The sequence below is a fragment of the Perognathus longimembris genome, chromosome 3 (assembly GCF_023159225.1).
Source record: "Perognathus longimembris pacificus isolate PPM17 chromosome 3, ASM2315922v1, whole genome shotgun sequence".
Taxonomy (NCBI): domain Eukaryota; kingdom Metazoa; phylum Chordata; class Mammalia; order Rodentia; family Heteromyidae; genus Perognathus; species Perognathus longimembris.
This window is the reverse complement of record NC_063163.1, coordinates 98,940,848-98,965,662: the sequence shown is the minus strand read 5'-3', so window position 1 is coordinate 98,965,662 and position 24,815 is coordinate 98,940,848. Positions and strand designations below refer to the sequence as shown.

General features: G+C 40.8%; 2 protein-coding genes across 2 annotated transcripts in view; one reads left to right on the top strand and one right to left on the bottom strand.

The window, feature by feature from the left end:
* Positions 1 to 8,199, top strand: part of LOC125349424 (zinc finger protein 717-like) — a 39,186-nt gene extending 30,987 nt beyond the window's left edge. Inside the window, exon 6 of the mRNA XM_048343569.1 lies at positions 7,973 to 8,199. Coding sequence (XP_048199526.1) covers positions 7,973 to 7,987 — 15 coding nt within the window. The 3' untranslated portion in view covers positions 7,988 to 8,199. The remainder of the gene's footprint in view (positions 1 to 7,972) is intronic.
* LOC125347779 (zinc finger protein 809-like) overlaps positions 7,998 to 24,815 on the bottom strand; it is a gene marked incomplete at its 3' end in the record, with an annotated part of 99,042 nt that continues 82,224 nt past the window's right edge. Inside the window, exon 5 of the mRNA XM_048340739.1 lies at positions 7,998 to 8,059. Within this exon, the coding sequence (XP_048196696.1) occupies positions 7,998 to 8,059 (62 nt within the window). The remainder of the gene's footprint in view (positions 8,060 to 24,815) is intronic.

The window sequence follows — 24,815 nt, the reverse complement described above, 5'->3', positions numbered from 1 at the left end:
TCTGGGGGTTGTTCTCCAGATAGATGCCTTCAGTCCTCAGTCTGACATGACCCCTGACTGAATCTGGCCCCTGCATCTCTTGCTGGTTCATTCACTTTGTGGAACACAGAGTGAAGTACTTGAATGAACATAGACTAGACCTTAAAAGCCTGTTTGATGTACATGGGATCAAAGAGGAGTTGTCCTGGGTGTCATAGCTCATATCTTTAAGCCTAGCTACTCAGGGGACTGAGACCTTGTAGCCATCCTGGGCCAGAAAGTCTGTGAGACTCTCATCTCCAGCTAACCATCAGTAAACGAGAAGTGGAGCTGTAGCTCAAGTGGTAGAGCATTTAGCTTAGAGCACAAAAGCTCTGAGCTCAAGCCCCCAAGATTATTGAATCATGAGGGAATGTTGAGAAAGCTACAATTATACTGACATTTGAATTTTTGTTTTATGTGTATAAATTCATCTAGTTTTAAGAGATATTAGTGAGTCTACAATGTAACCATGGAACTTTAAAAATCAGAATTTTTTGACTTTAAAGGGAGTTCTGACTGCTCTGCTCAAACTGGCCAGCATACAGTGAGCCCACCAGTGCTAATTTATTTCACAGTTCTGTGCACCCAGTCAATCCTTTGCTAGCCTGATAACCGGTACTCTGTTTTGTTTTGTTTTCTTTTCTTTTTTGGCCAGTCCTGGGGCTTGTACTCTGGGCCTGAGCACTGTCCCTGGCTTCTTTTTGCTCAAGGCTAGTACTCTGCCACTTGAGCCACAGCGCCACTTCTGGCCATTTTCTGTATATGTGGTGCTGGGGAATCGAACCCAGGGCCTCATGTATATGAGGCAGGCACTCTTGCCACTAGGCCATATCCCCAGCTCCCGGTACTCTGTTTTTGTTCAGCAGCATCATTATACATAAGCGTTGTCACTTCATTTAAACTAGTTCCAAATTTTCTCTGGCATTTAAGAACTTGACCTGAGAAATAGGAGCACGAGTTAAAGCCAGTCCATGGTAATTGTTAGGGGCTAGCGATAGTAAAGCAGCCCAGCAACATGTGCCCTTTCAGGAAGGAGCAGCCTTACCCCTGCCTGCTTCGTGTAGAGACCTACCAAAGTCACGGGCCAATGCTAACTAAAATGATAGGTTGGTTCAAACAATGCTCCTTCTTATCACCCCAGGTCTAAGTACCTACTATGTCCATATATTCAACTATTCTGTTTAATTTTGATGGTCCTAAGGCTTGATGGAGAGATCAGAAGGGAATGACTCATCTAATTACAATCCCTCTGCACATAAAGTAAGATAACTAAACAATAAAGTAAGCTAATTGAAATAATTGTAGTGGTCACCATATTCACAGATCATTACCAGGCTGACTCTCGCCACCCTGTTGTTTGCACTAGTGTTTCCACAAGGGCCTGTGTACAGCACTGTTGTAGCACTCATTGTATTCTTATCTGGTTTCTCCTCTAGTAACTGTGGGCTGGGAATATGGCCTAGTGGCAAGAGTGCTTGCCTCGCAAACAGTTACTATGAGGCCGACTGTAACTCCATTGGCCACCTGCCTATGACCTGACATCACTATGCTCTTTCTCTGCAAGTGTTATTACCTCCCTGGCCACCTGCGTGTGCCCTATCTTGACCATGTGATATTTGCCTATATAACCCCACCCTGAGCACAGCCCAGGGTGGTTCTCCCCATCTCCCAAGTCTGGGCTGTAGCCTTGCATGACCATTCTGCTTTTTACTTCCCCAATAAGCCCATCTTGGTACTTGAGACTGTCTCTGAGTAGTGGACTGTTAGAGGGATGTAGGATTCCCCCCACTCGGACCCCATTACTATACCAAACACAGATTTGTTAAGGCTTAGCAGAGGATGAGAGAGGAGATGTATTTTGGTGTCAAGCACACTAATAAGATCATTGTTGGGGCTGGGAATATGGTCTAGTTGCAAGGAACTTGCCTCGTATAGATGAAGCCTTGTGTTCGATTACTCATCCCCACATATATAGAGAAAGCCAGAAGTTGCTCTCTGAATGAATTGGTAGAGTGCTAGCCTTGAGCAGAAAGAAGCCAGGGACACTGCTCAGGACCTGAGTTCAAGCCCCAGGTCTGGCAAAAAATAGAGAAAGATTTAGATGGGATATCTTCAAAGTATGTTTCTAGAATTGGGGTATTTTCTTTGAAAGGTTTTATATGACCATTTATACAAATTATACCCTGTATTATCTAATTCAAAACCATAAACATTATGGGAATATGACCTAATGGCAAGACCCCTTGCCTAGTATACATGAAGCCCTGGGCTCAATTCCTCAGCACCACATTTATAGAAAAGGCCAGACGAGGCACTGTGGATCAAGTGGCAAAGTGCTAGGCTTGAGAACAAAAGAGCCAGGGCTAGTGCTCAGGCCCTGAGCCCCAAGTCCCAGGACTGGCAAAAACAAAAAACAAAAATACCACAAACAGCTTCCATTGTACGTTATTATAATTGTGTATGTTGTTTATTGCAATAAGTATCTGAGCATAAATGCTCTAAAATTGTCTTGTTTTTGCACAAATAAAATTGCAAACACTGTTCTCTTCATTGGTTTGTTTAAATGATGATGAATATTGTACTTGGGTTTTTCTGACATTGAAAGATTTTTTACAAGTAAATAATATAAAAATTTTGTTTTGACTTAGAAACTAGAAAGATAAGAAAAAGCACAGCAACCTGAGCAGATGAGCCCAGAAAACAGAGGGAAAAGCAAGAGGGTTATCTGTGTGTCCTAAGCAGAGCCTTTCAATGCTAATCCTTCAAAAAAAAAAGGGGCAGCCTGGCTTAGTTCTCTGTATCACTACTTTTTTGCCAGTGCCAAAAGGATACTGGTGGCCATGTGACTTCCTGTAGCTTGAGTTCTTCATCTTGTATTGTTCCTTGAAAGTCAGTGTTATTGTAGCTGCTGGATAGTAGGTTAGGGTTTTAGTAATCTCTAGTGATGTTTACTTGATTTCTTCAGTTTACCTCCCTGGGTACTGGATGTGACTTCAAAATTCCTATGTGCAAGGCATCTGTTGCTCAGGCCTGTAATCCTTGCAGTTAAGGAAGCTGAGATCCAAGGATCTTGTTTCAAAGCCAGCCTGGGTAAGAAATTCCATTAGATACATCTGCAGTTAACCACCAGAAATGGGGAAATTGCACTGTGCCTCAGTGTGGTATAGCTTTAGCCATCAGCTGAAAGTCTCACAGACAGTACTCAGGACCAGAGTTCTATCCTCATTATGAAGCAAAAAAAAAAAAAAAAAATTATTTCCATTAAATTTTTATTGTGGTGAAATACATGTAATATTGACTCTTAGCGATCTTCAATAACACAACTGAATGGCAATTATTAACGTTCACTTAGGCACCGTTCCTGCTGTCTCCAGAACTTATCTCAAGGAATCTTCCTGCTTGTAAAACAATGCTCCTTCTTATCACCCCAGGTCTAAGTACCTACTATGTCCATATATTCAACTATTCTGTTTAATTTTGATGGTCCTAAGGCTTGATGGAGAGATCAGAAGGGAATGACTCATCTAATTACAATCCCTCTGCACATAAAGTAAGATAACTAAACAATAAAGTAAGCTAATTAAAATAATTGTAGTGGTCACCATATTCACAGATCATTACCAGACTGACTCTCGCCACCCTGTTGTTTGCACTAGTGTTTCCACAAGGGCCTGTGTACAGCACTGTTGTAGCACTCATTGTATTCTTATCTGGTTTCTCCTCTAGTAAGTGTTTTAAAAGGCAGAAGCATTGTAACCCAAGAATCTAGAAAATGGTAATAATGAATCTATCTTCACTCAAAAAATGCATGAAATTCACAACAATTTTAGGAGTGAATTAATTCTACAAGCATGTAGTGAGCACATTCATAGGTACTAAATGGCTCATTAGGGGATATGGCCTAGTGGCAAGAGTGCCTGCCTCTTATACATGAGGCCCTGGGTTCAATTCCCCAGCACCACATATACAGAAAACGGCCAGAAGTGGCGCTGTGGCTCAAGTGGCAGAGTGCTAGCCTTGAGCAAAAAGAAGCCAGGGACAGTGCTCAGGCCCAGAGTCCAAGCCCCAGGACTGGCAAAAAAAAAAACAAACAAAAAAACAAAAACAAAAAAACACTAAATGGCTCATTAATGCAGTCATAATATTCAAGGGATATCTTTGCAAATAGAACCTGACAACTTGGGAGAGGTGAGGTTCCTTGCCTTCTCTCCAGTGCTCCACTCACACCTTCAAGCACCAACAACTACTCTTTTCTGCTCCATAATTAAACCACAGGTTGACTTCAAAATTTTACTACCTAATTGAATATTCCAGTGTCACATATTTATCTGCCCAGGATTCCTATGAAATGTAAACCTCAGATCTCAGTCTCCTGAGTAGCTCGGATCAGAGACATGAGACAGTGCCTGGGTAGGCTTAGGCTGCTTTTAAAACGACTTGGAGAATTAAAAAAAAACTGAGATGGATCTTGTTCAGCCATCCACAACTATTATGCATATATAATTCACTTCAGTTTTCCTGATATTCTTTCTGTTTTGTGGGGTTTTGTTGTTGTTGCCAGTCTTGAACTCAGGGCCTGGGTGCTGTCTCTGAGCTTCATTTTGCTGAAGGCTAACATGCTACCACTTGAGCCACAGCACTACTACCAGCTTTTTCTGTTTATGTGGTACTGATGAATTGAACCCAGGGCTTCATGCATGCCAGGCAGGCACTCGACCACTAAGCCACATTCACAGCCCATTTTCCTAGTTTTCTTTTCCACATATTTGAAAGTAGAATATTCAACTGTTTTTTTTAATCACTGCAGTCATTGACACTATCATCCTCATCTTCATCGTTTTGTGAAAGTACTATACATTATGGTTTGAATGCTGGCCTGGTGCACTCTCTAAGCTTTGTGCTGTACTTTTTGGGTTTTATTAGTTAATAGGGGTAAAAGTCCCAAAAATTCTGCTGATGACTAGCAACGATTACAAGTGTAAACCACCAGTTTCGAACTAGGATACTCCACTCTTAGAATGTTCAGTGAAAGTCTGTCCAGAGTATAAATACTTGTCACTTTGAATACATCTCAACAGAAAGGAATTCTAGATGTAAAGGTGCATGGTTTCTATGGTAAGTCAGAATTCCTTAAATGAGGCTCAGAGTGGAGTGTGCAATCCAGATGCATCAGCATTCTTTTGGAATTTGTCAGAAATCCACATTTAAAGAAATTAAAGTGATGATGATCCTCCCTACTCAGTACTTGTAAATTAAAACCAATGATGTCTGCAGATCAGAATTTTGAATTTACCAAATCCTCAGGTTTTATTCCATACTGAAGTTTGGGAATGCTTGGTTTAGTAGTTTCCTATTGTCCACAGAACATATATAAGTACTCTAACGGATGGCTAAATCTCAGAATGAAGTAAATCCTACTACATGATTACTTTCTTCATATATATATGAATATTATAAAACAGAACAATATATAAATATAAGAATTATAAATATATAGTATTGTTTATCTATGTTTCATATAACATATATGTTGGCCTGAGATGGAAAAGACTGATACTTTACTATCTGTAAGTTGCCAAGAACCTTGTTGTGAAATCAGACTATATTTCCAAGGTTGGTATTAGTGGTGATAGTATAGTATTACTTTTTTTTTTTTCCAGTCCTGGGGCTTGAACTCAGGGCCTGAGCAATGTCACTGGCTTCTTTTTTATCAAGGCTAGCACTCTAACACTTGAGCCACAGCACCACTTTTGGCCATATATACACACACACACACATATATAAACATATATGTGTATATACATACATATATGTGTATATACGTATATATGTATATATGTGTGTATATACATATATACACACATATATACGTATATGCACATGTATATACATATATGTGTATATACGTATATATGTATATATGTGTCGGGAGCCGAGCTAGCAGCTAAGCTCATCCTGTTGGTCCGAGGGCAGTGGTGTTTACAACTAATTGATCACAACCAGTTACAGATTTCTTTGTTCCTTCTCCACTCCCACTGCTTCACTTGACCAGGGAATAGCATAGGATTGTTAAAATTCCAAAACATAAAGAGTCTTTGAAGTTTGCAACATTTGATTGCAGTAAACACAGGACAAGGTTGATTAACATAGGAATCTACTCCAGCGGACATAGCAAGGTGGGGACATAGCAAAGCAATTCCGGACAGTGGCTGTGAACAAATGTCCTTGCCTTTAGCATATCCTGGCGGTAACAGCACAGCCAGAGGTGATAATGAACCTAGCTGCAGGTTTGGCTCCCGACATCTTGGCGACATCGGCACAGCCAGAGGTCAGGATGAGCTTAGCTGCTAGCTCGGCTCCCGACATATATGTGTATATATATATATATATATATATATATATACACACATATATGTGTATATATGTGTGTATATATATACATACATACATACATACATATATATATATATATATATATATATATATATATATATATATGTTCAGGGATCAAAAACAGGGCTTCATGTATACAAGGCAAGGACTATTCCCACTGGGCCATATTCCCAGCCTTAGTATTAAGTGTTTCTTAAAAGTAGAAAACTTCTTCCATTGTTTTTACTACAGATGAATTCTATTTTATATACTCTGGGAAGAGAAGACAATGCATCCCTGAAATGACAATTTTTAAATAACACATCTATGTTTTGTGGCCAGATGACAAGTTCTGTCCAAGGGATTTTCATTAGGCTTTTTTGTTCATCATGAGTTCTATTTATTTGGTTATTTATTTGAGGTTCATCGATAGAACTAAATGTTGTACTTTAGGCTTGCATGGCTAATTTTCAAGCAATTTCTTAGCAATGATTTGTTAATTAATTGAATTAGTGATTTACGTATACTGCTATGATTACATTTGTCTTTCTACCTTAGTAGGTAATGCTTTCTGTATCTTTTTATTAATTCATTCAATCATTGTTCTGTTTGTTACTAGTAGAAAGGTTTTTGTTGATATAGCACATTAGGTTTGCAAGTGGCACTTCACGTTAACATCATCAAATTGTTTTATAGCCGCACCCTTGCTCATTTGGTATTCCCATTGGCTATGTTCATAGTTTCTCATCTGTGTGACTCCTCTTATACTGTTGAATGTGTTAAGTTCATTGGGTTTTTTATCTGTGAATTCTCTTATTACTTCTTAGCGATGAGCAGTGCATGAAGGCCTTTCCACATTGGTTACATTTCTAACTTTTCTCCCCTGTGTGTGTTCTTTGATGAACACTAACATGTGACTTCCAGGTAAAAGTCTTTCCACATTGGTTACGTTCATATGGTTTCTTTCCACCTTTGTTATACTTATCAGACTTCTCTGGATATTTGTTCCAATGGTTAATAAGATCAATTTCCTTATTGAAAGATTTCTCAGATTCACTCCATGGACAGGGATGGTTTCCAGTGTGTTCCTTCTGATGTCTACTGACTGTAGGTCTGAAGCAGAATGTTTTCCCCCGTACAGGGCATTAAGGTGTTTTCCTCTGTCCCTGAAATATTTATTGTCCAATGAGAGCAGATTTACCATTGTTTTCTCTGTATTCATTATGGTTCTGGGAGTGTTCTCCCACACAAACACCATTATTTCTAAAGAATATGGTCTCTGAGTTTAATACCATACTTTCTTTAACATCCTTGAAATACTGCTGCTCATTTTGACTCTCAGTATGTTGAGTAATATGTTTCATATGGCTGAGGGATTTTTCCACTACATGATAGACACCAGGCCTGGATCCAGCATGCATCTCTTCAGGCTCAGTAGAGGGAAGCATGTTCTGACATGTAATGGATGCCTCAGTCTTCTTTTCTAAGGAGTTCCCATTATTCCCACTCAGCACTGGCATGTGTTTTGAGCTCAAATTAGAGATAAAAGCTCTAACTAATCTTACTCTTTTCTCCACAGCATTGCTATTGGTGACTGCTACTTCTCGCAGCCATTGATCGGGAATTTCCTGGCAAGTCTTAAGTATGTCATCCATTCCTTGGACATCTAAAATGATACATCCAAAAACAAGGGAAAAATATGAATTAGATGCAAACAGCTTTTAATGTAAAACATATGAAATTTCCACACATAACAATTATTATAGACTTTAAAATATCAATACTAGGAGTTAATGAGAAATACATGCTTAATCCCTAAAGTATTATGGAGGAAATTCATACTAATATTTTAAAATGCAAAATAATTTTTTCCAGTTTACTCGTTTTTATTGACAGCAAAAGAAATAATTACTTAAATTACACAATTAAGAGTTTTATAGCAATTTTATGGTGAGGATTTACAATCTCCCATTAGCATTCCTTCAGTTACTCTTACAAATCAGTTTTGATTTCAAAGAATACTTGCTGTGTTTTCTTGCTGTGTTTTGTGCTGCTTTTCTTCTCAACTATTAGGTAGGAACAGCAATTTTCTAGGTTCATAGATCACAAAAGTGTTTTATACAATCCTTGCCTTTCACCTACACAGGAATAGTTCCTGTGAGAAAGGATTTATCCCCACGTTTCTTCAAGTCTCTAACTTCTCACCAAGGATTACTATAGGCATATGTGGGAATTTTTAAATCTGTTTTTCCCCATCCTTCTGGGTGTCATCAAAATTACTTTTCTGACACCTCTGACCTCAGAACCATTGATGAGAAAGGATATTCCAAATAACCACTCAGGTAGTCATTCTTGGTATACTAAAAGCTTGGGTTGTGAATACTACAATCGCTGAGAAGCTATTTTCCTTCTTGGAGGACAGCAGCACTCGAGTCCTCCTTATTTGCTCACACCTGCATAATGCTACATAGCAGAAATGACACAACGTGTACATTTCTAATGATCTTTTTTGGTTTCAGAAACAGTATCACAAAGAGAAAGACATTTGCTAAATTTAACCCTATTCCCACATAGACTTCAGCATGTCACCACATGAATTCTTCACTCCCCACTCTTTAAGACAAAGAATCACCCAGTTTTCTGTTAAATACAGGACTCAGGGGAATGAGGAACATTACTGCTCAGTACAGCTCAACATGAACTTACCAACAGGGCTCTGTCTGCAACATCACTGTATAGGATGCATTCACTCACTCGTGGAAATATTGTCTGGGGCTTTTCCCATCCATGGTTCTGCAACTTTCTCCAGCTTGACAATCAATTTGGGTTTAAAAACACAGTGCCCTGTTTAGAGGAAAAAATACAGAACTATTCCTTGTTCTGGATCATTGCTGCTGTAATGACCTCAGACATTATGGTATATAACGTTGCTCCCATATCTAGTTTCTCATTTCTCATGAGCTCTATGGCTGACATTTCCTGTAAATAGAAGCTTTGGGTTCCCCCCCCCCTCATTGTTTCTGCTTGAACTCAATGCATGGCCAAGGTCCCTGAGCTCTTTTGCTCAAGGCTAGTGTTCTACATCTTTCAATAACAGTTTCCCTACTGGTTTTAGATTGGCTAATTGGATAAAAAGTTTGTTTCATGGGGACTCTTGCTCCTGGGCTGGTATCAAACCCCATTCTTCAGGTTTCAATAGCTAGGATTACAAGTATGAAACGGCATGTCCAGTGCCAGCTTTTGATTTTAAATGTCCTCTTTATACTAGTGATTTGAAGATCACACATTCAGGAGTCATACATTTTAGTCTAGATTACATATCCATCTATAACAATCATCTCAATTTCAGAACAGTCCCCCCTGCCGGGCCAGCCGGCAGGGGAACAGAAATCCTGACTGAGGGGCGGCAGGGATACGGAAAAGGAAAAATAAGGCAAGAGAAAAAAGACAAGAGACAAAGATGGGGTACGGGAGGTCTACAGCCGTAAGGTTGAACCTCAAGACTGCAGCCAAATTTATTCCAACTACCAGCTTATATGCAGTTTTGGAACCAGGGAATAGCATAGGATTGTTAAAATTCCAGAACATAAAGAGTCTTTGAAGTTTGCAACATTTGATTACAGTAAACACAGGACAAGGTTGATTAACATAGGAATCTACTCCAGCGGACATAGCAAGGTGGGGACATAGCAAAGCAATTCCGGACAGTGGCTGTGAACAAATGTCCTTGCCTTTAGCATATCCTGGCGGTAACAGCACAGCCAGAGGTGATAATTTACCTAGCTGCAGGTTTGACTCCCCGACATCTTGGCGACATTGGCACAGCCAGAGGTCAGGATGAGCTTAGCTGCTAGCTCGGCTCCCGACAGTTCCCCCGTCTTTTTATTAAAAGAAGCGAACCCGCCTGTCTCAGGTGGGGTGGGTGCCCCAGCCCGCCTTACCCGTCTTGGGGAACAACTTCAGAGCAGTGCTGAAGGCCCTGTCTTAGGTCGGTCTAAGGCTGGCACCGCCTCATACCCGTCTCTGGCTGCGGTTCCTCTCGGGGGAAATTCATTTACTTGGAGCTTGACCTTATGCAGCTGGCTGGCTAAACTCATGAAAGAGTTTTGCAATATGCGTACAATGCAAGGAAGACATAGGCAAGCCATCAGCAAAAGTATCCCTGGGCCGAGCAATGTCATTAGCAGCCCCTTAACGTTAGTTAAGGAAGGGACATACTGTTGAAGTTGTTCAAACAGTTCTTTTGCTGTTTCTGCCACTTTAAAGTCCAAAGGCGGAGCCTGTTCTAGTCCGGCTATTTGTCTATGGAGTTGAAAGTGATCTAAGGACAAGTTATTATGGTGCCAAATACCATTTAAATGTGCTACAACTTGTTCCCAAGGATAGCTTGACCCATTATACTTATGGGGGGTCACATAAATAAAGTCAAACCCAGCATGACAGCGCACCCGTTGCAAAGTTTGTAAGGCACGAATTTGTTCTCCCAGAGACAACACAGATTCATACAATGCTTCTAATTTTTGTTCTACCTTATCATCAATCCTGCCTTGAAAGTGCAGGGCTTGCATGGTATTATGAGCAAGCTGATTAACATGGTGAGCTGTCTGCACATTTTGTGTTAAAGCCACAGTAGCTGCTGCAGCAGAGGCAGCTAAGGAAATAAAGGCTAAAATTCCTGCTATTAATAGCCCTACAAATCGTCTAGGGCGCATAAGTTCTTTTAAATGTTTTAACACTTGAATACCTGTTTCTTCATACCAAGCTTCAGATAAGTTTACAGGAAGCATAACAAATGGTGGTTGCTTAATAATAATTACAGAATCAGTAAGACCACTATACAAGCAATTTGTAAAAGAACAGTTAGTGCAGGTAACATTGAAATACATGGCTCCTATAGAAATATTAAAAGGTCCATACATAATAGCATAAGGGGGTGTTACACAACTCATAATATTTTTTAAAGAAGTAGAAGTGGGCCAGGAGATATTATTCAGAGCAGCCACTAACATCCAGACATGGCGTTGAGGGCGTCCATTCATCCACCACAGACCTGGGTTGAACTTATTGGTGAGATTAGCTCCAGACCAGTCCATCAGCTGAGAATTAGTTCCTGAAATATTGGTTATAAAAGGGTGATCATGTCTACACTTTACAGGGTGCAGTTCTCCTGTGGATTCTACAATTTGAGAGGAGTTGATGCAGCGAGGTATCATGAAGGATGAGGTAGAATTGGCACTTACAGGGAACCCAGTAGGCAATGAAGTCATTTGTATATTATATACTTGACTATTATCAGGAATCCAAATTCTATGATTTATGGATTGCATTACAGTACAGCCTGGAATATAACTGTTGGATTCAGTTGTAAAACATAAAGGGGTTCCAATGCCAGAAGCTGCAAAATCTCCCATTTTAACGTGTTGGACAAAAGGGTCTGGAGCTGTACCGTACGCTGATCTGTTGACATGGACGAACACCTCAGCTTCCTCCCAGGTCGCAGGGTGCACAATCGGTGGATCTGGCACATAAGCCCAGTGGGTCAGCGCTTGTACCGTTCTGATGAGTTTCCACAATCCGAACACAATGCTCAGGTAGCCAGCGGGCATCATTTTCATCCTGTGAAAAAACACAGACATGTCCTCGACCCCATGTCAATACCGGATCGGGCCCGTGCCAAGCACTTGTTAGAGGATCTTTCCACTTAACTTGAGCAAAAGCTCTTTGCTCTCTCTTTTCCCAGAACCGCTGTGCTGCGGAGTGGCCATTGCAATCCAAATTTAAAAAATTTAGTACGAATAAAGCATGAGAAAGTATATTAACAGGAGAGAAGGGGTATAGTTCCCCCCCTTTTAATTTAGAAATTTGGTGTTTTAACAAACCATTGGCCCGTTCGACAATTCCTTGACCATGAGGATTATAGGGGATTCCTGTAGAGTGAACAATTTGGTAAGATTTGCAAAAAGTTTGAAAAGCTCGTCCAACATATCCCGGACCATTATCAGTTTTAATTTGTTTAGGAAGTCCCATAGTAGCAAAGCAGCGTAAGGCATGGGAGATACAATGTTTGCCAGCTTCCCCGCTAAGAGGGGTAGCCATAATAAAATTAGAGTAAGTGTCTATTGTAACATGGACAAAGCGGAGCCGTCCAAAAGAGGGGATGTGGGTAACATCCATTTGCCAAACATGATTAGCCACTAAGCCTCGGGGATTAATCCCATTGGAGGGCACAGGCAGGAAGGTAGCACAGTTGGGACAAGTTTTTACAATTTGACGAGCTGCCTCACGAGTAATATGAAATTGTTGACATAAGGCACGACTGTTTTGATGGTGGGCAGCATGTGATTGTTTTGCCAAGTCAATTTGAGAAAGAAAAATTTGGGTAGCCTCATCCGTAACAGCATTGCCTTCACTTAATGGTCCAGGAAGCTTAGTATGAGCACGTATAAATCCAAAAAAACACGGACAGGTGCGAGAGCGAAGAAGAAGTTGTATCTGGCGAAAAAGAGTTTGGATAGTGGAATTAGCTGTACCAAGAAAAGGGACAGTTTTAATGACCTGAAGGGCTCGAATAACATAATGACTATCTGAATATAAATTAAAGGCTTTAGTAGGTAAAAGAGTAAGGGCCTCTAAAACTGCTTGAAGTTCAACTTCCTGGGCAGAAGAAAGCCCAGTGTCCCAAGATCTAGTTTCACCATCAATAGTAAGAGCTGCTGTTCCATTAGAGGATCCGTCTGTAAACACCAAGGCAGCCATAGAAAGAGGAGATAAAGATACAATCTGAGGAAATATAAAAGTGTAAGAAGAGGCAAAGTGAAGTAACTTGTTAGAGGGATAATGATGTGAAATTGTGCCCACAAAATTGGCCCAAGCAATGGCCCAGGAATCACAATGAATATAAAGCCATTCTTGCTGCTGCAAAGTATAGGGGATATAAATAACCTGTGGATCTCTTCCAAGATACTTACAAGATTCCACACGGCACATATGGACTAAGGTGGCTACCAATTCATAATAAGGAGTTAACACTTTTGAAGGAGTAGCAGGCAAGGAAAGCCACAAAAGGGGTCCCTTCTGCCAGAGGACCGCTGTTGGAGAATGAGGTGTAGTTAAAATATAAGCTTCCCAAGGGGCTGAGTAATCAATATAATTTATATGTTGGGAAGAAATGGCAGAATTTACTATGCTCAAGGCTTCTGCTGCTTCAGTTGTTATTTTTCTGGGAGATGTAGGGTCAGGGTACCCCTTTAGGATATCAAACAAAGGTTTTAATTCAGCTGTGGACAATTTAAGATAAGGGCAAAGCCAATTAATATCTCCCAGGAATTTTTGAAAATCATGCAAAGTATGTAAATGAGAAGTCTTAATCTGTAATTTCTGGCTAGTAAAATAATAAGGACCCAAAATATGACCAAGATAAGTATATGGAGGATGCTCTTGCACCTTTTCACTAGCTATTATTAACCCAAAAGAGGTGAGATCTTGCTTTAACTGTCCAAAGGCTTGGCGTACTACTTCAGGGTTTAAGTGAGCCAAAAAAATATCATCTGTGTAGTGAATAATATAAACAGAAGGAAAATTTTGACGAGTAGAAGAGAGAGCCCGTGCCACAAAGCTTTGACACAAAGTGGGGCTGTTTGCCATGCCTTGGGGTAACACTAGCCAATGGTATCTTTTCATGGGTTCTTTAAAATTTGTAGAGGGGACACTAAACGCAAAGCGTTTGCAATCTTGAGGAGCAAGAGGTATAGTATAAAAACAATCTTTTAAGTCAATTATAATTTTGTATGTATTTTGAGGAATTGCCATAGGAGAGGGCAAGCCTGGTTGTAATGCCCCCATAAGTTTCATGGTGGCATTCACTCGCCGGAGATCCTGTAGGAGTCTCCATTTGCCAGATTTCTTTTTAACAACAAAAATAGGCGAATTCCATGGGGAAGTAGTAGGAGCAATGTGGCCCAAGTCCAGCTGTTCCTGCACCAGCTGTTGGGCAACAACAATCTTTTCAATTGATAGGGGCCACTGATCCACCCACACCGGAGTGTCTGATAACCATGTGATAGGATCGGCATGAGGGACAGGACGAGCAGCAACCCCCATTAAAAATATCCCAGCCCTTGTCTAGGAGGTCGGGGCTGAGGTTGAATGTGTTCTCTAATACCTTGCTGATGACTTCCCAATCCTCCTGAGGGCAGTAGCCCTTGACTTAGGAGTTGACGAGTGACTGCGTCACTAGGGCTAAACAAATAAACTCCCATTTTTTCCATAATATCTCTGCCCCACAAATTTATGGGCAAATGATCTAATACAAAAGGCTGGAAAGTCCCAGAATGCCCCTCACCATCTCTCCAGTTAAGGATGGCACTGCTTTGTTGGGTGTCTGTGGCATGGCCAATCCCCTGCAGGGATGTAAGAGACGCAGTAAGAGGCCAGTTGGAAGGCCAATGTCTCTTGGCTATCACAGACACATCTGCTCCTGTATCTAACAGACCTCGGAAGGGCTTTTCTTGTATATAAATTGTAAGCTCGGGCCTCTCCCGTTTTATGTTTTGAACCCAAAATATGTCTGAGGACCCAAAACTCCTTTCTCCCCTCGGGTTCGGGGTGGCTGATGCACCGACTGAAATTAAAGGAATAAGGATGAGCTGAGCAATTCTTTGTCCTGCAGGGATGGAGACAACACTAGCAGGAGCTGAAGCCATGATTTTTATTTCTCCAGTATAGTCCTGATCTATCACTCCTGGAATAATATGCAGGCCTCTCAGCGCAGAGCTACTGCGGCCTAACAGCAAGCCAACGGATCCCCTCGGTAGGGGGCCAATGGCTCCTGTAGGGAGGGCCTGGACTCCCATCTCCGGAGTCAGTACTGAGCTGGTGGAGGAGCAGAGGTCCAGTCCTGCACTCCCTGGCGTTGCTCGGAGGAGGCAGGAAACTGATTGTAACTGCGAGTTGTTGGGGGATGGGCCTGAGGTTGGGGGAAGGAAGGGGCCGCCCCAAAATTTCTCTGCGGGGCCAGGGGCTGGCCCCTCTGCCAGTTTCCCGAAATCGGGCGGCCAGAGTTAACAAAAGTAGATCTACATTTCCTAGCCCAATGCTTCCCTTTATTACAACGGGGACAATTTCCAGGCTTAGCTCTCCTTTCCTGGTTAGGGCAGTGAGCCATTAAGTGGCCCATTTGTCCGCAGGAAAAACAGCTGCCGGGAGGCCCAGCAGTGCGCAGATGTCCCTTTCCTTTTTCCCCTGTGCGAGAGGTGTGCAAGAACTCAGTTACAGTCTGCCCCTGGAGCGCTGCAGCCAGCGTGAGGCCCTGCATATAGGATGGACCAATGTCTGCACAAAGCCGTATATAGTCAGTTATTTCTCCCTTTCTCTTAATAGGTCTGATGGCTGCTTGGCAGGCTGCATTAGCATTCTCATAAGCCAATTGTTGTACAAGGATCTTGCCGGCACCCTCATCTCGGATCAGACGACTTGTCGCCTCCAATAACCGAGAGACAAAGTCTTGATAAGGCTCATCTGACCCCTGTCTAATTTTGGAGAGGTCTTCAGTCCTACTAGAGTTAGGAAGTCTACTCCAGGCACGTTTAGCGGCAGCACTTATCTGATCGTAAACGTCCGGGGCGTAATCTAACTGGGTCTCGGTGCTAGCATGATCACCTTCCCCAGCCAGCTCCGCAAATGAAGCAGGCACATTATTTGCTCTGTTAGTCTCTGCTGTAGCCTGACACTGATCTACAAATTCAGACTTCCATAGCAAGTAATCTCCTCCACTAAGACAAGCCTTAGCTAACTGTTTCCAATCATTTGGGCATAAAGTTTTAGCAGCCAAGGTATCAAGAATAACTTGAGTAAATGGCGCTGTAGGGCCGTATTGAGCACAAGCATTCTTCAGATCACTTATTTGTTTAAATGGCAAAGGCTGGTGGACTGCTTCGTTATCTTCAGTCCTCCTTACTGGGAATAATTGAAAACCAGAAATGTCCTCCCCTTCATGAGCAGCCTGCGCCAGGGAGAGTTGCAGGGCACTACGCTTAGGGGAAGGATTAGGACTTGACCCAAAAAGGAGTTCACTGCTCGGAGGGCCAGGCGCCTTTAACAGCGCTGGCTGAGATGGTACTGGCAGTGAGACAATAGCAGGCGGTGGGGGTGGTGGGAAAGGATCAAAGTCCGCCAAGATTGTGGGTGGGGGCCCACAAGTTTCTAACTTTGCAGGAGTTTGTTGTCCTGGCTGAAGCTGGGACAACAGGGTTATGGTTGATTCCAGCATTTTCTCAACATGAGTTAATCTGTCTACAGTAGGCTCATTGCATAATTTCTCCTCAGAGTCTGAGCCATCTGAGTCTTCCTTAGTATCTAGCCCAGTGGGTTCAGATCTTACTAATTTACTCAGCTCTTCCCGGGCAGCTGCATAAGTTCCGGGGGCTGGGTGATGTTCATCAGGCCCCTGTTCAGTTTCTCTGATGGACTGATCAAATCTAACCCGTTCATGTCTAGGATCCAAACAATCTCGGACCAGATTCCAGAGAATAAAGGCATCCACTGGGATTTTCTCAGGGCCATTTAAATCATAATACTCCTGAATCTTTTTCCCTATCTTTCGCCAAGTTTCTAAGTTAATGGTTCCTTCCTCCGGGAACCAGGGGCATGCTTCCTCAACAAAATGAAAGAAACGTTCTAACTGACTTTGGCCAATTTTCACTCCCCGGGTATGTAGCATGCCTTTGAGGGCCTGCACGTATAGCGTGCGGCTATTACCTTGTCCCATAATTTATTACTCCCGACGATACACTCTCCTCCCGCTCTCCTTCTCAACTATTCGGACGTCCTTACCTGAGCGGGGGTCACCTGCCGTCGATCCCAGGTCTTCAAGTCCCTGTTCCAGGCGCCAAACCTGCCGGGCCAGCCGGCAGGGGAACAGAAATCCTGACTGAGGGGCGGCAGGGATACGGAAAAGGAAAAATAAGGCAAGAGAAAAAAGACAAGAGACAAAGATGGGGTACGGGAGGTCTACAGCCGTAAGGTTGAACCTCAAGACTGCAGCCAAGTTTATTCCAACTACCAGCTTATATGCAGTTTTGGAACCAGGGAATAGCATAGGATTGTTAAAATTCCAGAACATAAAGAGTCTTTGAATTTTGCAACATTTGATTACAGTAAACACAGGACAAGGTTGATTAACATAGGAATCTACTCCAGCGGACATAGCAAGGTGGGGACATAGCAAAGCAATTCCGGACAGTGGCTGTGAACAAGTGTCCTTGCCTTTAGCATATCCTGGCGGTAACAGCACAGCCAGAGGTGATAATTTACCTAGCTGCAGGTTTGACTCCCCGACATCTTGGCGACATTGGCACAGCCAGAGGTCAGGATGAGCTTAGCTGCTAGCTCGGCTCCCGACAGTCCCCTCTTAAGAAAACATGTGAGAAATTTTGCCAAACTGTGGCTTTTTATTTCTTGAAGAATAAAAATATAATTGCCTCTGGAGTAATATCATCAAGGTGAGGGTTTTCTTTGAAACAAGTAACACTTGCCCTGGACTGGAATCTTATAAATTGCTTTAAAGCTTTTATATATATTCACAGTTCTACTAAAATCAAAGTACTTGACCTTGTGAGTCAATGTGACTTTTGCTCACCCAAGAGCACCAAGTTGCTGTAGGTCTCTGGCACTACATATCTATACAGGGTCCTCTGAGCAATGTCCAGATCCTACCATTCATCCCAGCTGAAGTCCATAGCCACATCTTCGAAGGACACAGACTTCTGTAATGGCAGTAATGTAATTATCCCTGAGTCATGAAAAGATCAAGTCTGGAATTTTATACTTCTACATGTGTGCTTTTCTCTTACATAAAATATTTGGAGCTTGTCCATTATATAGTAGAATAAAGAAAAATCTATGTAGAAATATTTGGCTCTATATTACTAATACAAAGTTTCCCTAATAGATCAGACCATTTCTCTGTTATTAGCAATAGAGACAAGAGAATTCTGAGGTGCTACAAATCTGGCATGACAACATTAAGGCTAATTCTTCTGAAGCTTCATGCTTCAGCCTAAGGATTGTCCTTGTTCTGTACATAAGATATTTGGTTACTGTTTTAGGAACAAAACATTCAAATGAGCAAAGCAGATAAGAGATAATACATAATTAGCTTTTCAAAGGACTATATGAGCCCTTGCATGTATGTGAATGTCACATATTCTACCATACATGGCATCTAAATACTTGAAAAAAAGTTGATATCTCTACTAAATATGCAGTCTGCAAACCAACTGTCAATTTTCTATGAATAATACAGTATATAGAAGAGGGTGGGAAAATAGCTTTGTGGTTGACTGCTTACCTATCATGCACCAAACCCTGGTTGAATAAATCAGTACCACCTAAACAGAAATGACAAGTAGTCGCGTTGTGGCTCAAGTGGTAGAGTGCTTTTCTTGAGCCAGGGCAGCTCAGGTAGAGTGCCCAGGTCCCCAGTTCAAGACCTAGAGCTGGAAAACAACAACAACGACAACGAGAATGAAAAACCAAGTTTCCCCTGGAACAGATATCAGAGGTGATTTACAGTATATAGAAGAATGTTTGCAGGTTACATTACAGGAAGGATGCCTGCTGGTTACTTGTAAGAAAAATAGGAAATATCAGATGATTCAAACATGTAATAAGTAAGGAAATTACCATCATAAACATAATCACAATATAAATATAGTATGGATACCCAGAAAAATACATCGGTATAAACAGGCACATGGCACTGTTTGACGTTACCAAAAGAAAAACAATACCTGAAGAAATCGTATCCAAAGAGACATACATTAAATACAGAGAAATCAAAAGACATAAACAAATTAATACAAAAGACCACAGGAAAAATGAACAATGAAAAATACAAATACACATAGTCTGTAAGGAAATGAAGATCAGTATAAATGGTATGATCATTGATACAGACCACGGATAAAAACAGACAGATCATATATCTCCATAGTAAAAGCTTCATGCTCAATATCGAAGTCTCAAAACACATAAATGTCTTTTTGTTAATATGTCATTATTATTAGAGAACATTAATTCTCTTAACTCATAGAACAACAGAAGTCAGTGGGAAGACACTTATTGATGACATGGTAAAACCTAAAGACAGTAATAAAGCACAGTTGTATGACATTTACCAAGGCAAACACAATGAAAGTAAAAATAAACCTCTAGACAAACTTCAAAGAAATTGACAGGAGAAATAAAGCTATAGGATATTAATACATTAAAAGTATATATTTCCAATAACCTATGAGGGAAGTAAACATAGGGAAATTGGAATGGATCTGGAACAAAATATACCCTACCTAGCACTGGGAATTTTCCTATATTAAAAATGACTACTTCAACTTTGAGAGAAAAGCAAATGTTGTTCTCATGCATGCTGAATTCACATGTAATATCTCCTGGAGGATGGAAGTAGGTATGGCACAGAACTCAAGGAAAATAGGGTGAAACTGTGGAAGTCACTGTATACAGATGAAAGTCAACTCTACAACTTCTGGTTCAAGACAAGAGGGAGTGAGTATGAGAGTGACAGAACAACACAAGTCACAGTATAAAAAGAATTGCAGGGGCTGGGAATATGGCCTAGTGGCAAGAGTGCTTACCTCATATACATTAAGCCCTGGGTTCATATCCTCAGCACCACATATGTAGAAAATGGCCAGAAGTGACGCTATGGCTCAAGTGCCAGAGTGCTAGCCTTGAGCAAATAGGAGACAGGGACAGTGCACAGGCCCTGAGATCAAGGCCCAAGACTCCATAACAAACGAACAAGCATCACATAGTCAAACCTGCCACAAACAGGTGGCCAATGAGATTACAAAAAAAAGAAAGAAAGAAAGAAAGAAATACACTAATTACCTGAATTACCTGACTCATGGAATTGTAATCTCTATACACAGCCTCTATAATAACAATAAATGAAACTAATTATATAAAAATTCATCCATCAAATTGTGCTACCCAAGGCTATGTGATTACTGAAGAAAATAAGAAAATGTACCAGAGTTAGCAGAACAATTACAATTATTAGAAATAAAATGCAACACTTAATTTGGTTTGTTTGTTTGTTTGTTTGTTTTACCAGTCCTGGGGCTTGAACTCAGGGCGTGAACATTGTTCCTAGCTTCTTTTTGCTCAAGGATAGCACTCTATCACTCAAATTAACTTGCTAATAAACAGGTTGGATGCATGGTTCAGGTGAGAGGTTCAAGTAAAACAAACACCACAAAGGAGTCATGGGATGTAACTGATGAGCTTTTGAATAAACGCAATTGTAAAGTCTACTGCTTTTCCTTTGGGAAATGGGCACTAATAAGAAATACGTACCAAGAGTACTTTAAGAACCTATGGCTTACTCAGTCCTGTAGAACATTTGAAGGTGTTTGTGACCACACTATTTCAGTCACTCCAGTAAAGCTTCATTAAAACAGTTTAATATTATTAAGGAGGATGTGGTTTTTGATTAGTTGCCAGCAAACCCTCACTTTCCCTGAGAAGTGACTTCCTGGGAGTGATTGAATGACATAACAAGTGTGATCACGTTTTCATCACATAAAGAAATAAAGCCCAACCAACCTACAGGGCTGGGAATGTAGCTCATCTGTACAGTGCTTGTTTAGCAAGCATGAATCCCTGGGTTCCACCCCACAGCACCACATAAACAGGAAAAAGCAGAGGTGGTGTGGTGGCTCAAGTGATAGTCTTGAGGCCAGAGAGGCTCAGGGACAGAACCCAGCCATTGAGTTCAAGGGTGAAAATCAAACAAAGGAAAAAAACCTAGACAGCAATTGAAGCAAATCTAGATAGAATGTAAGATTTTATCAGCTACATAATATACGATCCAACTTTGTCTTACTTAGGTATTTTTCCTGAAGCTGAATCTACTTTTCCATTTTAAATCTCATACCCCATTAAGTTCATAAAATGGAATGTAAAACTGAGTGAGAAACCAAAAGCAGCTCACCTGAGATCCATCCATTCTGTGTTGCTGTTGACAATGAACAGAAGATTCTGGAAGCAAGGCTGGGAAAAAAAGGCAAAGGAGGTAGTCAATAAAGGAACTATTGGGAATTTGGCCCCAGAATTTCCTGCTAAAAATATTATACATGAGCTGGAAAAAAATAAAGACTTTTTTAAGGGAGAAGTATCATTTAGGTTTCAATTAGAGCATTAAACTGTCCAATAAACACAAACCCAAGTCCATTAGTTGGTAGATAGATATTATAAAAGCAATTCATATCTATATTAACTACATTCAGAATTGGTGAAAACTACAGTGTCAGAACAGTTTTGAAAAGGCCTTAGTGCTCACCTTCCTAAACACAGTCATATAGAGAACCTTGGCTTTTCTGCTGGACATACATGGCCTAATAAAGACGCAGCACAATATAATAGTCATAGGAGGGACACAAATATGAACCAACCATCTTCACTCAAGCAACCAAATGATTAAAGTCTCATGTTACTAAAACAATATCAACACAAAATACCAAGCTGAATACACCTGAAAATGGAGTTCCATAAAACTTAAAACAAATGAAATGGCTGTGTGCTCTTGCCAGTAGACTATGTGGGTTGATTACAGAGGAAATGCTAGTATTCCAATTTTTTAACACAAGTATGGAAGATGGAAACTCAAAATACAATAATGTCAATTTCTACAGTGATGTACAAAAAATGAAAATCTACTCTGTAACATTTAGTGAGGGTATTTTTGCTAAGAAAGATAATATGAATCACTTCAAAACAATATGTACATTATTGTTGGGTTTTGCTATATCACAAGAATATGTTCTTACTTAAACAAATTTAAGGGGAAGGGACTATGAGTCAGTATCAAGTGCTTGCCTGGCATGCATGAAGCCCTGGGTTTGATTCCACATAAACGGAAAAAGCCAGAGTGGTGCTGTGGATCAAGTGGCTGAATGCTAGCCTTGAGCAAAAGAAGCTGAAGGACAGTGCCTAGCTCCCAGAGTTCAAGCCCCAGGACTGGAAAGAAAGAAATTGAAATAAATTCATTGTAGGCTAAGTGTCCATAGTCAATGCCTGAGAACAATGGTGTTATTGATTACAGGGTGGGATATTTCCTTCTCTCATGGGATTTGGACTATCTTCTTGCTCATTAGTGATTCGTAGGGGCTAACCTGAGAACCTGAGTGACTAAATATAAGTTTAAGTGTTAAAATTATAACAGCTTCTAAACCCTGGTGATGACTACATATTCGAGGGCTGCACCCCCAACCCGTGAGACTAGTTTCTTGTAGCTTGACATTTAAAAATATAGGGAGCCCTTGTTCCCCTCTATACCTAGGTAGTAACCATGGTAACAGACAGTAAAAAATGATCGTAGTCATAGACTATAGAAATAACCATAATAGTTGTAGAAATGCCATGGTAACTGTTGGGATGGAGTACTGGATTGTTCTAGCCCATCAAGCTTGCTTAGTGGTAATGGAAAAACATGGTAGCAATTGTTAAAATAAAGTTGGCACTAGGTCCGCCTGACCACAGAATTCTGCTTCTGTAAATGGCTTGCAAAACCCATTTGTGACTTGCTCTACCCCTGCTTTAAGCAGTGCTATGTGACCACCTGCTGTCAATTCTTGATACCAAGACCAGTTCCCATTATCAAAGCCAAATAGATATCTGAAAGGGAAGATAGCCAATAGAAATAGGACAAGAATAGCTTGCTAACTGCCATCCAATCAAGTGTCTGCCAAGTTGGAAATACCCTGCCCCTGTTGTAATCACAATAAAAACCCTGCCTATCTGAGGGCCGGGGCTTTCAATCCAGATCCACTGTGTCAGTGAGGGTTGAGAGTCCACTTTTGCAATAAAGATGCTTGTGCATTTGAATCGGAATCAGCTCCTTGGTGGTCTTTGGGGACCCGAAATCTGGGCATAACAGACTAAACAGCTCTGCTTAAAATTTTAAAGTTTTCTATTGCAGATTATTGTATTAGAAATGGGAGACCATTGTAGCTGGCTCTGGTGACACATGGCCCTATTTCTAGCTACTCTGAAGTCTGATATCTGAGGATGACAAATTGAAGCCAGTTGGCCTGGCAAAGTCTGGGAAGCTTTTATCTCCAATAACCACACACACACACAAAATACCCTGAATTGGAGCTATAGCTGAAGTAGTACAAAATTAGTCTTGAGCAATAGAAGCTCATACATGGTCAGTGTCCAGACCTTCAGCCAAAGAACGAACACTAACACACATAAAAGGCCTTGTATCATATTTAAATTATATTTTATCAATTTGTTTCTAAATATGTTGTAGGCATTGTCTTGCTTTATAATTAAGGTAATACAGGCTCATTGCTATAGTGCAGAATTTGTCACTTGTGAAGAACAGACAAACTAAAGTGTATAATATTAGCAACATTTTAAATTCACAATACCATAGGAAGGGCTGAGGATAAAAACAGAATCAGCAAGTGTCAAATAAGGCATTGCCAAGCAATGCTTATGCTTCACTTGCTTCAATTCCCAAAGCAAAATTCCTACATGAATAATACTTCTTTGGGCAGATGGTGACAAAATGAGTAGACCTAGCTAAATGTTCAGTTAATTAGGTATCTAATAAATCAAACAACCTTGGGAAAGGTACACTGTCTTAAGTTACTCTTCTTATTTTTCTTCTAAGGCCAAAAGACAGTTACAAAGACTTTCTGAAAGAACCAACAAGTTACTAGCATCAGTACATCCATTCCTAGGGTATTTAGGATAAGTTTGAAAGATCACAAACTCCAAATAATAGTGAGAAGAAGAGGCTGGCTAAATTAATGAGAATAGGGTTAGGGTATTATTACATGCATACTTTTAGTTGTGAATCTTATCGTTCCACCCCCAAACCAAAGACACAAGTCCCATTTGATAATCAGGCTGTGACTTCTTCCTCAATGCACTTCAACTCTAACCCTAAAAGTTAATGTAAAACTTCTAGCACCAAGTGATTGAGAGTGTTACAGAAACTAGTACCTCATGAACGTCATGGTCAGTGAAGTTAAACCGATTATTGCCTAAGGCTAGAAATCTAAATAGAACTTTCCCTTCCTATGCTTTTCTCCTTCTGCTTTTTGGGCTTGCCAGATTTCACAAGATCTCTTGCTTCAGGAGGGACATTCCTATCACAGGACACCCTCCTTCGAATACCGATAGGCTTCATTTCTATAAGCACAGGACCATGTGGAATAGTCTCTAGAAAGAAACCTGGGTGAAGACAAAGCTGGTCTGCTATGATGGCAAACAAGGTACAAGGAGATGCATAAGAAACATTTTATAGAGTTCATTCTCCATTTCATATTGCAACAAACAACACACAATTGTAATAAAGTAAAATGTAAGTTGGCCATGGTTTTCAGTTAGGC